General features: G+C 34.2%; 1 protein-coding gene across 1 annotated transcript in view; it reads right to left on the bottom strand.

Moving 5' to 3' along the window:
• Positions 1 to 12,000: 12,000 nt before the first annotated feature.
• The window catches only part of LOC112627042 (pregnancy-specific beta-1-glycoprotein 8-like), a 131,676-nt gene continuing 129,187 nt past the window's right edge, over positions 12,001 to 14,489 (bottom strand). Inside the window, exons 2-3 of the mRNA XM_025389404.1 lie at positions 13,669 to 13,922; positions 12,001 to 13,272 (exon numbers count right to left, since the gene is read on the bottom strand). Coding sequence (XP_025245189.1) covers positions 12,980 to 13,272; positions 13,669 to 13,922 — 547 coding nt within the window. The 3' untranslated portion in view covers positions 12,001 to 12,979. The remainder of the gene's footprint in view (positions 13,273 to 13,668; positions 13,923 to 14,489) is intronic.

Below are 14,489 nucleotides of genomic sequence, written 5' to 3'. Positions count from 1 at the left end.
AATTGTTATGATGAGAATTAATGGAGTCCACATTTTAAAATTACTTCGAATATTGTCTTGAACACAAAAAATGCTATGAAACTGTTTGTAAATTAAAAAAGAAAAAATCATCACACAACTCATTATCAGTATATGGAGAGAAGGAATCTTAGAAAATAGTATGATTGTTTCAAAAAATGTAAATTCCTTTCCACAGAGAAATACTTGGTATGAATGTAATAAAAACAGAACAAACACACAGAAAACACCATACTAATTATTGTTAAGAAGGAACAATGAAATCTGTTTCTCCATACCATGCTTTCTTTTGACCCTCAAGTAGGCAATTACTTTAATGTGTTTAATGAATACTTTTTGCAAAATTGGCATCATTGCTTTGTATGTTTTAAATTCACAAAAAAAAATGCTATTGTGTCATATACAAGTTTAGTACTTTCTTCAGTAATTACTGTACTATTAATATTTGCCAATATTGCTGTCTATATCTTTAATCCATTTCCCCTATTTAGTCATATACTTCATGGTGTAAATTCAATCCATTTTACCCATTTAACTCTGCGAGTATAGACATACAGTTCGACTGGTGAACATTTTTATAGATAGTGCTCATGGTTTGTAGGAGCTGGAAGCCACAAGAAAACATATAAACTGCTAAAGGACAGACTGGCAAGTACACTGGAAGGCAACTTTATACCAGTCATTCGGATTAATAGATCATTGTCTTAATCTACATGTTTCTCACAAATGATCCTTTTCTATTTACTTTATACATGTGCCTGTTAGATTTTTGGTTCTCCTTTTCTAAAAAGTTTACTCTTGAAATATATACATTTTTTTTTCTGTTAGTATTCTCCTTTAGAAATAGCTTCTAAAATATTTTACATAATAATCTCAATTTATTTTAGACATTGAAATATCTTTTCCTATTCAGTCATCTATTTCTTAACTGTTTGTGCAATATCCTTGGTTTAAGCAGTTATTGATTTTAATCTTTAATTTTACACTCACAGAAAAAGGTACACTAGTACTAAAATCTGAATCATATGTCACGTACCCAGATTTATCTGTTGGTTTGCATTTTTCTTCATTTGCTTATGCTTAATTTTATATTTTAAAAACATACATATAAACACATAAATCATATATAGACATTTGTATTTGTTTATGAAGCATTTCAGGGCAGGCTACAGACATTTTACTCCTGTACTTTTAAATATTTCACTATGTATTTCCTAACAGCAAAAATATACTTATATAAATACAGTAAATTTTTCTAATTCAGAAAATACAATTGATTTAATAATATTTTCTAATGCAAAATCGATATTTAAACATTGTTGGTTATCCTAATCAGGTTCTTTAACATCCCACCCTCTAGACTTGGCTTATACCTTGAATTTTACTGTCATGACTGTTCTTTAATATGAAATATTTCCCCCATTTTTTTGCTTTTAGACCTTGATATTTTTAGAGAACAGGTTACTTGTTTTCTAGAATCCCCCACAATTTGTTTTTTTCCCAAATTTACCTCAGATTAGAGTTAAATTATGCATTTTGGAGAGGAATAACACAGATATATTGTGCCCTATTAATACATCATATTGGGACACAAAATATTGTTCCAATATTGGTTATGTTAAGTTTATTTTTCACTTGAGTTGCAAGGTCTCAGCCCAAATCGTCCACTATAGTGTTACCTTATTTTTTACACTGAAAAAGTATTTTTTGTAGATGTACTTTGAATTACATCATCGTGTTCTGAATCAGTATTTTCCTCACTAGTTTTAACATCCAAGATAACTTTTGTATTATTGTCTATGTTTAAGGCGTGATGTTTTGATGTTCTTATACATAGTAAGCTGGTTACCATAGGAAAGTAAGTTAATATATCAATCACTTCACATAGGTTATATTTTTGTGGTTTGTGTGTGGTGACAAGAGTGCCTAAAACAAAACAAAAAAAAACTACTTTCAGTATACAACACCATTATATTGACTTTAATCCTCATATGGTACATTAGATCTGTAGACTTATTCATCCTACATAACTGACATAACTGCAACTTTATGTCCGGCTTATTTCACTTACCATAATGTTCTCCAGGTTCACCCATGTTTATTGCAAATGACAGGATTTCCTTTTTTAAGGATGAATATTATTCTATTGTAGATTATTTTTAAAACTACGCAATTGTTTATTAGTTAGCACTCATGGATAAAGAACAACTTACTTTTTTCATAGTTTATCACATTTGTCTATATCTATGTGGATTCAGGATTCTGGATTTGTATTATATTGAATGTATTGCAATACATTATTCATTTTGATGCTCAAATTACTCCAGATTTGATCAGCAGAGGACCACTAAGTAGAGTTTGTGACCCTAAAACATGTTCTATCATTTTTTTCCAGGTTTATCTTGAAATTCCCCTCACCTCTTCATTCCTCTAAGGAGCCCTTAGATTCTTATGATTGAAAATGGTATATAGAAATGAAGATGTGTTAACTAAGCCTGCTCATTGCTATTGACATGTCATTGTAACTATTTATCTACTTATATCTCTCTCCCCACCCCTCCATTTTTATATAAATGGCATGTGTGAATATATACACACACACAGTATGTATATATGGTATATACACACATATGATGTATATATATGATATATATACCCACGATGTATGTATGTGGTATATATGGTATGTGTGTGTGTATATATAGCATATATCTCTATATATATATACCTTTTTTTAGTGTTGTATAAAAAGTTTCAAATACAAAATGAGAAAAAGTAGATGGACGGGACTGGAGATATCAATGCGAACCTCTAGTTTTGTAAATACTTTAATGTAAGATATACAAATAGAAACACATAAAAATGTACTTAAGCATGCATAAATATACTTACATATAGTTCTACCTATTTTTATATCTCTCCATCGATCCAATAGATGCAAAAATAACATTTTAATATTTGGTAGAACAAGTCCCTCCTTCTTTATACTCTTTTCTTTTGGATCACTTAGCTCTTTGCAGACCTTATTCCCCCCAACTAAATACTAGGATAAGTTTATTGTGTTCCTCAACATATTCAATAGGAATTTTGATTGGGATACTTGAGTGTTTTTATAGCATGAGTGTAGAGTTATCTAAGTCTTGAGACAAGTAGTCAGAAAATCTGGATTTGAATCCTGGCTATATAACTAGCTAGATAAATCATCAGGACAGTTTAAATTCTAAATAAGCCTTTCAGTTCTCATCTATAAAATGGGTATAGTAGTGGGTACTATAAAATATTGTCAAAATAAATAAATGAAAAATAAATTATAAAATTTATTTTATAAATGTGTTTTTCTCCTCCTTCCTAATTGGTTTCCCAATTATTTTCTAAATATTACAGAAAGACAATTCCTAATAAATTCATAAAAAACAAAACCTTAGTTGTCAAATAAACACATTAATAGGATGGTGATTTCATTGGCTTTGAGTCATATATAACTGATCTTGCATAGCTATACTCAACTATAAAACTCCCTAATTTTAATTCAATTATTTTCAGTATCTTTAAATTATAATATTTATATCATGAATTTCACCTATAAAATTGTGCTTTGTATCTCTATACAAACTGAATTAGTTGGACATGTCTTAATTTTAACTTTTTAAAATTATAATGAGGGGAAAGTGACAGAAGAGACCAATGGAATAAGTGAACTTAAAGTAAAAAAAAAAATAATTTTTAAAGTGTTCTCAGTAATTGTCTTTTAAAGTTTTTATTGCCTAAGAAATATTCTCCTTGATATTGCAAATTCTTTTTGTTATGCTAATGAATGCACTTAGTCCTCACATTAAAAAAACCACTACCAAAAATATAATATATATTATTTCTTTCTATAATAAGATTTATTTTTATTATATAAGTTTTTTGTTAATTTTAATTAGAAAATGGTACTCATTCAAATGACATTGTAGGAAAATTTAGGAGAGCCTGCTTCACAAAGCACTGTCTGATATGTTTTCCATCAATAGGGCCCTTGAAACTGTTCAGCTTGTTAGGCATTTGCTATGGAAAATGCATCTATCTCTGAAAACAAGATGGAGGGAAATGCAGTCTTCATTTTCTCCAGTACTTAGTTGTTCAAAGGACTTTGGCAATTTCAAGTGGTGCTAAAATATGCATGCATAAGGCTTGATCATACTAACAATGAAGAAGTATAATGAGCATTTACGATTTGAAGAGTTTCAAATGGATGTAAATTAGTATCTTATCTAAAGGGATAGAAAATATCCCATCAAGTTAAAACAATTTTTCAGATTCTAATCTTATCATAAGCATTTTTTAAAAACCAGTATTTACTACACTTGCTGAGAGCATATTGTGTTAGTTCATTTACCCAATTGGAAAGCACTTCAAAGCTATCAAGGATTTTCTCAACTCATAACAGAGTAAACAAGTGAGGGAGGAGGTGATGGTAATAACTGTGAAATGTCATTTGAGAAAATAGAATATAAACTTAAGAGCAAGATGAATTTCATATCTATCTGCATTAGTTTTCTATTGTTGTGTAACAAAGCATAAACTCACTTGCTTAAAACAATACCCCTTTATTCTGATCCAGTTCTGTAGGTGAAAAGTCTAGGCCATCTTAGTTTGTCTTTCTGCTTAGGCAATTTCAAGTCCAAAGTCAAGATGTCACATGGACTGGATTTATCTGGAGGTTCTTGGGAAGATTCATTTCCAAACTCATTCTAGAGGATGGCATAATTCAGTTCCTTGCTGCTATGGGACTGAGGAGGTAAAGAGCAATAAGTCACCACTTCTCTCTCTAATAAGGAAGGGTAGATATTCCTTCTTCCTCCACCATTCTACCATTCTAAAATTCTTTCCCTCAGATATTCCCATTGTCTCCTTTATAAGATAAACTGCAGGAATGGCACTGAAAAACCCTCCTTCATCAGAGGAACTAGACCAGAAACACACATTCCAGTCCAGGTGTCTACAGAATGCTGTGCTTAGGTATGCATGTTTTCACTGCTGAAATGCCTAGTGCGCCTATTTACCATTTCTAGTTTTAGTTTTAACACCCAAACATCATTTTGGGAGTTGATGAAAAATAAACAATTTCCTTCAATGTTACTGTCAGAACATTTTGCACTACCACACAAGAAAAGGCATTAATTAGCATGCAAAATCAGGGACAGCTTTTTGTCTTTCCTCTAAATTACAGGATCATTGAAAATCCAGTCTTTAGTATCATTCTTGTTGTAAGATTTTTATATATATAAATATGAACCACTACCAAAATCATTTTGCAAACCTACATGTTTACAAATTATTAATTATATGTATTTATCTTATAAGCATTTTTTAAAGTAATTTATTTCAGATATGAAAAAGTATTCACTTTTGCTGCTACATCATCATAGAAAAGAGTTCTGTAAGCACGCCTTTAGTTTTCTATAAATATTTCACATCAATAACAAGTAATCTTTCCTGAAAATATAAATAATTTAAGAAATGACAGTTTCCAAGGGAATGACTCAAAGTTACCTTTATCTTCCAAGTGCTAAACCTGGATAGAAGAGAATTCAGACATCTCATAATTATTTGATTTTCACAAATAAATGTCCAAAAGGTATACCAAAATGTGTTTCTGTGATGAGATAAGAACGTTGCTCCAGAATATAAATCTTTGCTAAATATACCCTAACTTGGAATATATAATCAATTGTAATTTCCAATGTTCAAGCTATATTACAGGTATTTAAATATTGTTTTACTATTGAGGGGACAAGGCCCAATTGTAAGGTCATTATCTCTAGTATCATAAAACAGTTGGCTCAAAAACTACTAGTTGAACTAAGCAAAAGTAATAATTATATATTTTTTGCAAATACACTATATCAAACTCTCATAATTATTCTATACATATATAAATTATAAATTTTATTGTTGATTGCTTACAAAATATAGTGGAAGCAGAAATATTTCTGATTATATTAAAGCTTAATGCTTCTATAATTTAAATGCTTCTATAATTTAATAACTTCTATAATTTAATAACTTCATGATATTATTTTGAAGACCTGGAGAAGAAATTACTTTAAAATTTTCTGAGTTACTTTAAAACACACACATACACACACCCTAAAAGTCCATATATGTCTTGATCAAGGGAAGAATGTAGGAGAAAACTAAAAAATGGGTACCTATTTATGTTCTTATGGGATACTATTGCTGCTCTTTTCTATTGAACATGACACCATAAGCTGTAGGCACCATCTATTTTAACAAACAGAACATTTACTTTTTAGCATTTAAACTAGAGGAAAGACTATTTTCACCTGGCTAAACTTTTCCTTAGGATTGGCCCCAATTAGTCAATTAATTCCCCCTCAGTGTTACTTAATGAAGAGTAGATTAGATAGATAGATAGATAGATAGATAGATAGATAGATAGACATACTTTTATATCTATCTATACATACATACATACTCCTTTATCTTTCTATCTCTCTATATATATTTGTGTCCATATTGGTATCTATATAGATGTGTGTGTATATACACATCCATTTGTGCATATATATGTATATCAATTTGTGTGTGTATGTATCCATTTGTGTCCATATCTATATCTATATAGATATGTGTGTGTGTATATATCCATATGTGTGTTTATATATATATATCAATTTGTGTGATATATCCATTTGTGTACATATCTATATCTGTATATGTATATATGTTTATGTGTATGCATATATATTAGATATATATGTTTGTATATATACTTTACATAGAGATATACTTTATATTTTATATATATATGTATTCACTTACGTATCTCCAAATCAGTAAATGCCAGACTACAGTCTTCCCATTTTTGCACTCTGATATAACTTGAACCCAACTGCATTCTCTTGAAAGAAATAAGCACTAAAAATGAATTATTCAAGAATAGTGATTGCTTACTTTAAAATTTTCATTCTAACCCTCCCTAGAGCTGACTTGTCTCAAAGTTTAGAAGCCCTTCTCTACTAAACCCAAGGTCTGGCAGAACCCCAGAGGCAATTTACCTGTATTTTTTTTTTTTTTTTTTTGTCTTTTTTGTTTTTTTTCTTCTCATCTTCTGGTTGATCTCATCTGAGGGCCAGGCTGAAAGGGTGGGAGTAAGGGGGTACGTCACATTACACACTTCAAGAGTCCATCACCTTCAACATTAACAAGTCCACTGCCTTCAACATTCTGAAGCCTCTGTGCTCAAGACCAAGAGATTTCTCTTCTTTCTGGTGTGAAATAAGTTTCTATATTTTTCCCTGAGGTAGTAAATGCAGTTATGGATCTCAACTTTCTGAGAAAAACTGGCTCCCTATACACAGAGTCTTTATCTTCATAGCCCCACAACAATCACATTATTGTAATCAGAAAGACACTGGGTCACAAGATTTTCTTGAGCACAACTCACAATGGAACTGATTAGGAAATAACTAAATGACCTATGGACCAAAACAGATAAGTTAATATAAGATCCATTTGACTAGAAGCTAGAAAGTATTCTTGAAAAAGTCTGGAAACCCACTTTTTTAAGTGCTTACAAATCTTTGGCCAGTTCTCCAAGCTTCAGCTCTGCCTTATTTGTGAATATTGTCTTGCCTTTCTTGAGGACACAGCTTCAAGTCTCTCTCAGATGTCCTGCTGACCTAAGAAGTGGATTCAGGATAACCTCGATCTTCCTAGGATTCTCTGTCTGGTCACTCATGATCAGACCACATTTCTCTCCTCAGTTTTTTTTTCCTTGCAGGATAATCACCCTTGACGAAACCCACCATTTTCATACTGGAGTAGGGAAAATTAGATGCTATTTTGCTATAACAATTTATCACTGACAGGTCATTTAAAATGTAAAGGAATTTTTGAAGGAGGGAATTGTAGAAATGCCAATTAAAGCCACAGTCACAGAGCTCTTAATAAGAAAAAAGTTTGATTAAATATAGTCACAGTTTGGAATCACAAAAGGCACGTCCAGAGCCTAATAAATCTGACAATTTTTGAAGACAGAGCATAAAAAATCAGCAGGAGAAATCTGAGGACTAATCTGCCTTTGGATTGAGAACACTTTGAACATGATACAGCACACAAAAGCCTAATTCACAGGGTCAGGAAGTGTACATCATAGAATGAGCACTGAAAACAATCTAGGAAAAGTTGAGATGGTAAAAGGCTTTAGGCAGAAAATATGCTTTAAAATCGATAGCATCTGAAAGAAAGGTTACTCAGATAGTGATCTAAATTTAGACAATTTAACTGTTAATGACTGAGGACAAGGAATATGACACGAGATAACAAAATATGCAATTAATAGGAAATTCAGGCTACTGGTAAGTCCATAAAAAAGTAAAAATAGAATATACTGAATTATTTGACTAGACTAAAACATTAGGAGAAAGCTTAGTTATAATTATTTTAAATAATTAACACAAAAAAATTGTCAGGTAATATAATAAGAACAAGGATAAGCAAAGAAATAAAGAAAAATATTGCTTATATATTCAGGCAACGATGTTTGTAGAGATTTGAAAAGTTATTGGGATTTAGGATGTTAAGACCTTGTTTATAATAACTGATAATAAAATGAAATAAAATATAAAAATGTGAATACTAACCAAAATAATGTCAAGTGACACAGACAAAATTTTGAACAAGAACACTGTTGCCTATTATTCAAAACTGATGCTATATTATTTTGGACCTATAATTTATGTATTGTTAAAACATTTATTATTTCTTTACTTTTTATTCTCAGCCTGAGCCAAGTCTGATGTTCAACATACACGACTTCTCTGCTTCCACCTCTCACCTCTCCCCAACACATACTTAAATATGCCCTAGAATATCTGAATCCAATTATAGGTAAGTTAGCATAGTCAAGTCTACAGTGTTGTACTCTGCAAAAGTTATATGACATATCCTCATTATTCTCTCCTGAATTTGTATGTTGTAAGTCATTGATGATCCCCATTGCAAAGGAGCCCTTTACTAAGGTCTTGCTTTACATGTGAAACTTGTTGTTAAAGTTTTATACATGACTATATTTCTCACTAGCTGTGCCATGGGAACAAGTGAACGAATTTAAGAGTGTGAATAGCCTATAATGGCTTAGTAGGAGATTTCATCAGAACATTTGTATAGCATTATATTGAAGATTCCTGTAGCTAAGATTGCTGCTATTTTTGAGTGTCTGTGATGTACAGAGGCACTCTTCTGATGCTTTACACAAATTATCAAATTTAATGCTCACACGAGAAGCTATTAGATAGAAATTATTTTTCCTATTTTATAGTTACACATTTGAAGGACAGAGAGGTAGCTTCCACAAATACAATATTCAATAACTTATTTTTGTCATAGTCAGGATTTTAGCCTTATTTTATTTTCTTTAAAATGTACACTTGGAACCACTTTGATACCTGTGCACAGAAAAATAGGACAGCAGCAAAGTAAATGGCTCACAACACAATTTTACCTAAGGTCATTTCCTACTAGGATGTTAGCTGAAGCCAAGATATAGATCATTACTGAAAAAGAACTGTAAAATGTTCTAATCTTGATAGGCTTCAGAAATAAAAGGGATTGTAGGATGTTTGGTAAGAGAGGCAGCTGTCACTTGCCAGTAAAATGTAATTCTTTCAGAACAATGTCAGAACTTCCTCAACAGAACTGGGTTCATTTACATCAAATGAGGGTTTAAGATAGGTTATTACAAGATATTAATAATATTTAATCCACAGTACATAGCACTACTTGAAGAAACATGCAAATTTTGACCGTTGAAAAGGCCACTGAAAATAACATTCCCTACTTTATATTAATTTTTTTTGCAAATTTAAGACAGATTAAGAAAAAGTAGGCCAAGCGCGGTGGCTCATGCCTGTAAATCCAACACTTTGGGAGGCCGAGGCGGGCAGGTAACTTGAGGTCAGGAGTTTGAGACCAGCCTGGCCAACATGGTGAAACCCCGTCTCTATTAAAAATACAAAAGTTAGCTGGATGTGGTGGTGCGTGCCTGTAATCCCAGCTACTAGGAAGGCTGAGGCAGGAGAACTGCTTGAACCTGGGAGGTGGAGGGTGCAGTGAGCTGAGATCGTGCCACTGCACTCCAGCCTGGCAGCCTGGGCGACAGAGCAAACTCCGTCTCAAAAAAAAAAAAAAAAAGAAAAGGTATGTTATTACTCCATTGTGATATATAATAACAATCCAATATATGAATACATTCTGTACTTGTTGCATTGCACAATAAAAGTAAATAGTGGCTGATTAAATAAAAGAGACAAAGGGATGTCAAAGATAAATACTAACAGAGAAAAATTAAGAATAAAACAATGAAGAAGAATATATCAATTACAAATAAAACTACAAATACCAAAAAAGAAATAAACATAACCATTCTCTGAAGGGGAACATCAGGATATATTAAATGCTAGAAAGGAGGAGTTCATAATCATTGTCTTAATTAATAATTTAAACTACTTTAGGTAGAACAAAATGAATCACTGGTCTGTATACATTTGATTAAAGAATGTCCCATTGTTCATTGGAAAGAAATTCAGTTCAGGCCAGCAATAATTTTCCAGATGATGTCACTCAGAACTAATTAAAATGAAACACAATTTTAAAAATTTTTAAAAGAAATTTTAGAATAGCTTTAGATTTACAGAAAAGTAAAAATTTTAGCATTCTAACAGAACCCAATCCCAGTTTTTTCTATTATTAAAATTTTATGTTAGTATGATACATTTCTCATAATAAACCAATATTAATACTGTTGCTAAATAAAGTTTATATTGTCTCCAGATTTCCTTAGTTGTTATCTAATGTTCTTTTCTTTTGAGGATCGTATCCAGATAGCAACATTACAGTTAGTGGTCATGTCTCCTTAGTCTTCTCTTGGCCATGACAATTTATCAGACTTTCCTTGTTTTGAATGATCTTAACAGTTTTGAGGCATACTAGTCAGGTGTTTTGTGGAATGTGCCTCAATTTTGATTTGTTTGACAATTTTCTTAGATTAGGGTAACGGGTTTTGGGGAAGAACACCACAGCAGTAAAGTGTCATTCTGACACATCACATCTTATTAAGAAAACATACCATAATGTTACTTATTACTATTAAAGTTAATCTCAATCATCTAGCTCAGGTAGTGTTTATCAAATTTCTCCACTTTAAAATTACTGCTGTTTATTTTTTTCTTGAATTCCATATAGTACTCTTTTTTTTTATAAGTGTGATAAGAAATTAATTTCCAGAATACATGAAAAACTACAAGTCAACAACAGCAAACATCCAAAAACCCAATTAAAAAATGAACAAAGGATTAAAATAGGGTTTTCTCCAAGGAAGATATGCAAATATCCAATAAGCCCATGCAGAGTTCCTCAGCGTCATGAATACATAGAGATATGCAAATCAAAACCACAATGTGACACCACCTCACACACCTTTGATAAACAACAATGACAGCAACACAGAACAAGTGTTTTCAAATAGATGGAAAAAATGGAGCTCTAGTGCATTACTGATGGGAATGGGAAATGTTATAGCCACTGTAAAAAGTGGTGTGGCTGTTTCTCAAAAAATTAAACAATAAATTACCATTCGATCCAGCAATTCCATTTCTGGACATACTGCCTATAGAATGGAAGGAAATTTGAACAAATATTTGCACATTGATGTTCAGAGAAGCATTACTCACAATAGCCAAAAAATGGAAACAACGGAAAAGTCCACTGAAAGATAAATGGGTAGGCAAATGAGGTATACCTCTACATCGAAATGTTATTCAAACTTAACAAGGAATAAAATTCCAATACATCGTGCAAAGTGGATGAACCTTGAAGACATTATGCTAACTGAAATAAGCTGGACATTGAAGGATAATTATTCTATAATTCCATTTATAAAAGATAGACTAGCCAGTTACATAGAGACAAAAATTAGAATGGTATGTGCTGAGGGATACGGGGAGAAGACGTGAGAGTTACTGTTTATAGGGTACAGAGGTTTAATATGGTAAAAGGAAAAAGTTCTGGAAATGGATAGTGTGATGGTTACACAACACTAAATTGCACACATAGAAACAGTTAACGATAAATCTTATATTAGATATATATAAAGTGTCCTGGTAGTCTTACACTCTACAAATACACACGTTTTCCATTGCCCCTTTCCTGCCATGCAGAGCCCCAGAGGTGAATCTCCCTATTTATTCAAGTGTGCATCACTCACTGTCCTCTGTGCTGTGTCCCACATGCAGTGCCCACAGCCTCATACAGCCGGTGACTTCAGAGACAGGACACAGCTCAAGAGTCTGCCCCAAAGCTCCCTCTCTTCTTATTTCCCTGCAGCCTAGGCTTCACTTCAACTGGCAGCTCGATTTAGCCGAATTCAGGACAGGTCAGCAGGGCTCTTTCTCCACACATGCTGGTCCCACCCCAGGTGGAGTCAGGCAGGGCCAGTCACCAGAGAAGCCCGGAGCAGAGTAAGGAGCAGTCTGAGCTGCTCCTCCCTCATCCAAGGGGCTTCCTCCTCTCATTTGGGGGAAAAATGTGAGCTTGTTTCAAAGCCTCAGATGTTCCTTGTAGCTCATGGAGTAGGTAAAAGAAAACAAAGATGTAGTGGAAAGGGTTGTGTTGGTGACAGCAAGAAGCAACTTGATCTTGAGGACTCTCCTTCTTGTCCCTCTGTGAAGCCTCTTCCACCACATAGGGCTCAGGGCTGACAAAGCCCCCTCCCTACCTTTCTCAGGCTGGACACAAGGTCAACCATGAGAAAACAGAAAAACTAGGAGAAGAGAGTCTGCAGACACAAATTGGGAGGGTTCAGGAGGAGAATTTAGGATTTGCTTCTGCCCATGGGACACAGGCTGGGAATAAAAATGTTTTCCTGACTCTTCTCTGAAAGCCAGATAGACTCCACCTAAAACCCTGTTGACAATGATGCAGGGATCCACTTACGAAAGACTTTGATCCTCTTGAATGTGGAACGTTCCCTGCCAGTGGCTGAGTTACGAGCAGAGCAACCATAGAGCCCGTTATGCTCTGTAGTAATTTGGGGGATAGAGAGCTTTTGTCCTGATTGCAGAAACTTCCCATCAATCGTCCAAGAATACTCTGCCGGTGGGTTAGAGTCAGCGAAGCAGGACAACTGGAGGGTTTTTCCTGAACGGTAATAGGTCAATGGAGAGAAAATCCTGGGGACTTGTGGACCATCTGGAGTAAAGAGAATAAAGCCACAGGTGATGTCATCCGAGGGAAGGGGATGCTTCTGGTCTCTTAAAGGGACACAGTGTCCCTCTGAGTCAAGACACATCCTCAAGACCTAGCCAAACCCCTTCTGTGTTCACTGAGACAAGGCCTGAGGTATTCACCTGTTCCTCCCATCACAGGATGTAGACCCCAAGTCTCCCATGACAAGAGCAGCCCCTCCCCTTATATTCTTGGTTAAGGCTGTGCCTACCCAGGTTTCCCCAGGGCAGGGAGTCATGGCCAGCTCGGGTGTCCAGACATAAAAGTGTCTGTACTTGGGCCTGAGAGAGACTAAGATGCCTGGCCTCTGGTCGTTTGAATTTTAGCTGATGGCCTGGCCCACAGAGGAACCAAAGATACAAAGGACATTCAGGGTGACTGGGTGACTGCAGATGCTACCAACTCGGTCCCATATTTCACATTCATAGGGTCCTGTGTCATTTATTGTGACATTGGATAGAATGAGGATCCTGGTTTTACCGGGTTGCTTTAGCCTGGGACTGACCGGGAGGCTCTGACCATTTACCCTCCAAAAGTAGGTGTAGCCCTGAGTCTTAGGTTCACAAGTTAAGGCTATAACATTCTTTTTTTTTTTTTTAATTATTATTATTGTACTTTAAGTTCTAGGGTACATGTGCATAACGTGCAGGTTTGTTACATATGTATACTTGTGCCATGTTGCTGTGCTGCACCCATTAACTCGTCAGCACCCATCAACTCGTCATTTACATCAGGTATAACTCCCAATGCAATCCCTCCCCCCTCCCTCCTCCCCATGATAGGCCCCGGTGTGTGATGTTCCCCTTCCCGGGTCCAAGTGATCTCATTGTTCAGTTCCCACCTATGAGTGAGAACATGCGGTGTTTGGTTTTCTGTTCTTGTGATAGTTTGCTGAGACTGATGGTTTCCAGCTGCATCTATGTCCCTACAAAGGACACAAACTCATCCTTTTTATGGCTGCATAGTATTCCATGGTGTATATGTGCCACATTTTCTTAATCCAGTCTGTCACTGATGGACATTTCAGTTGATTCCAAGTCTTTGCTCTTGTGAATAGTGCCGCAGTAAACATCCGTGTGCATGTGTCTTTATAGCAGCATGATTTATAATCCTTTGGGTATATACCCAGTAATGGGATGGCTGGGTCATATGGTACATCTAGTTCTAGATCCTTGAGGAAT

Source organism: Theropithecus gelada, chromosome 6, assembly GCF_003255815.1.
Source record: "Theropithecus gelada isolate Dixy chromosome 6, Tgel_1.0, whole genome shotgun sequence".
Lineage (NCBI taxonomy): Eukaryota > Metazoa > Chordata > Mammalia > Primates > Cercopithecidae > Theropithecus > Theropithecus gelada.
Note: the sequence above shows the minus strand (reverse complement) of the source record. Positions and strands in the feature narration are given on the sequence as shown.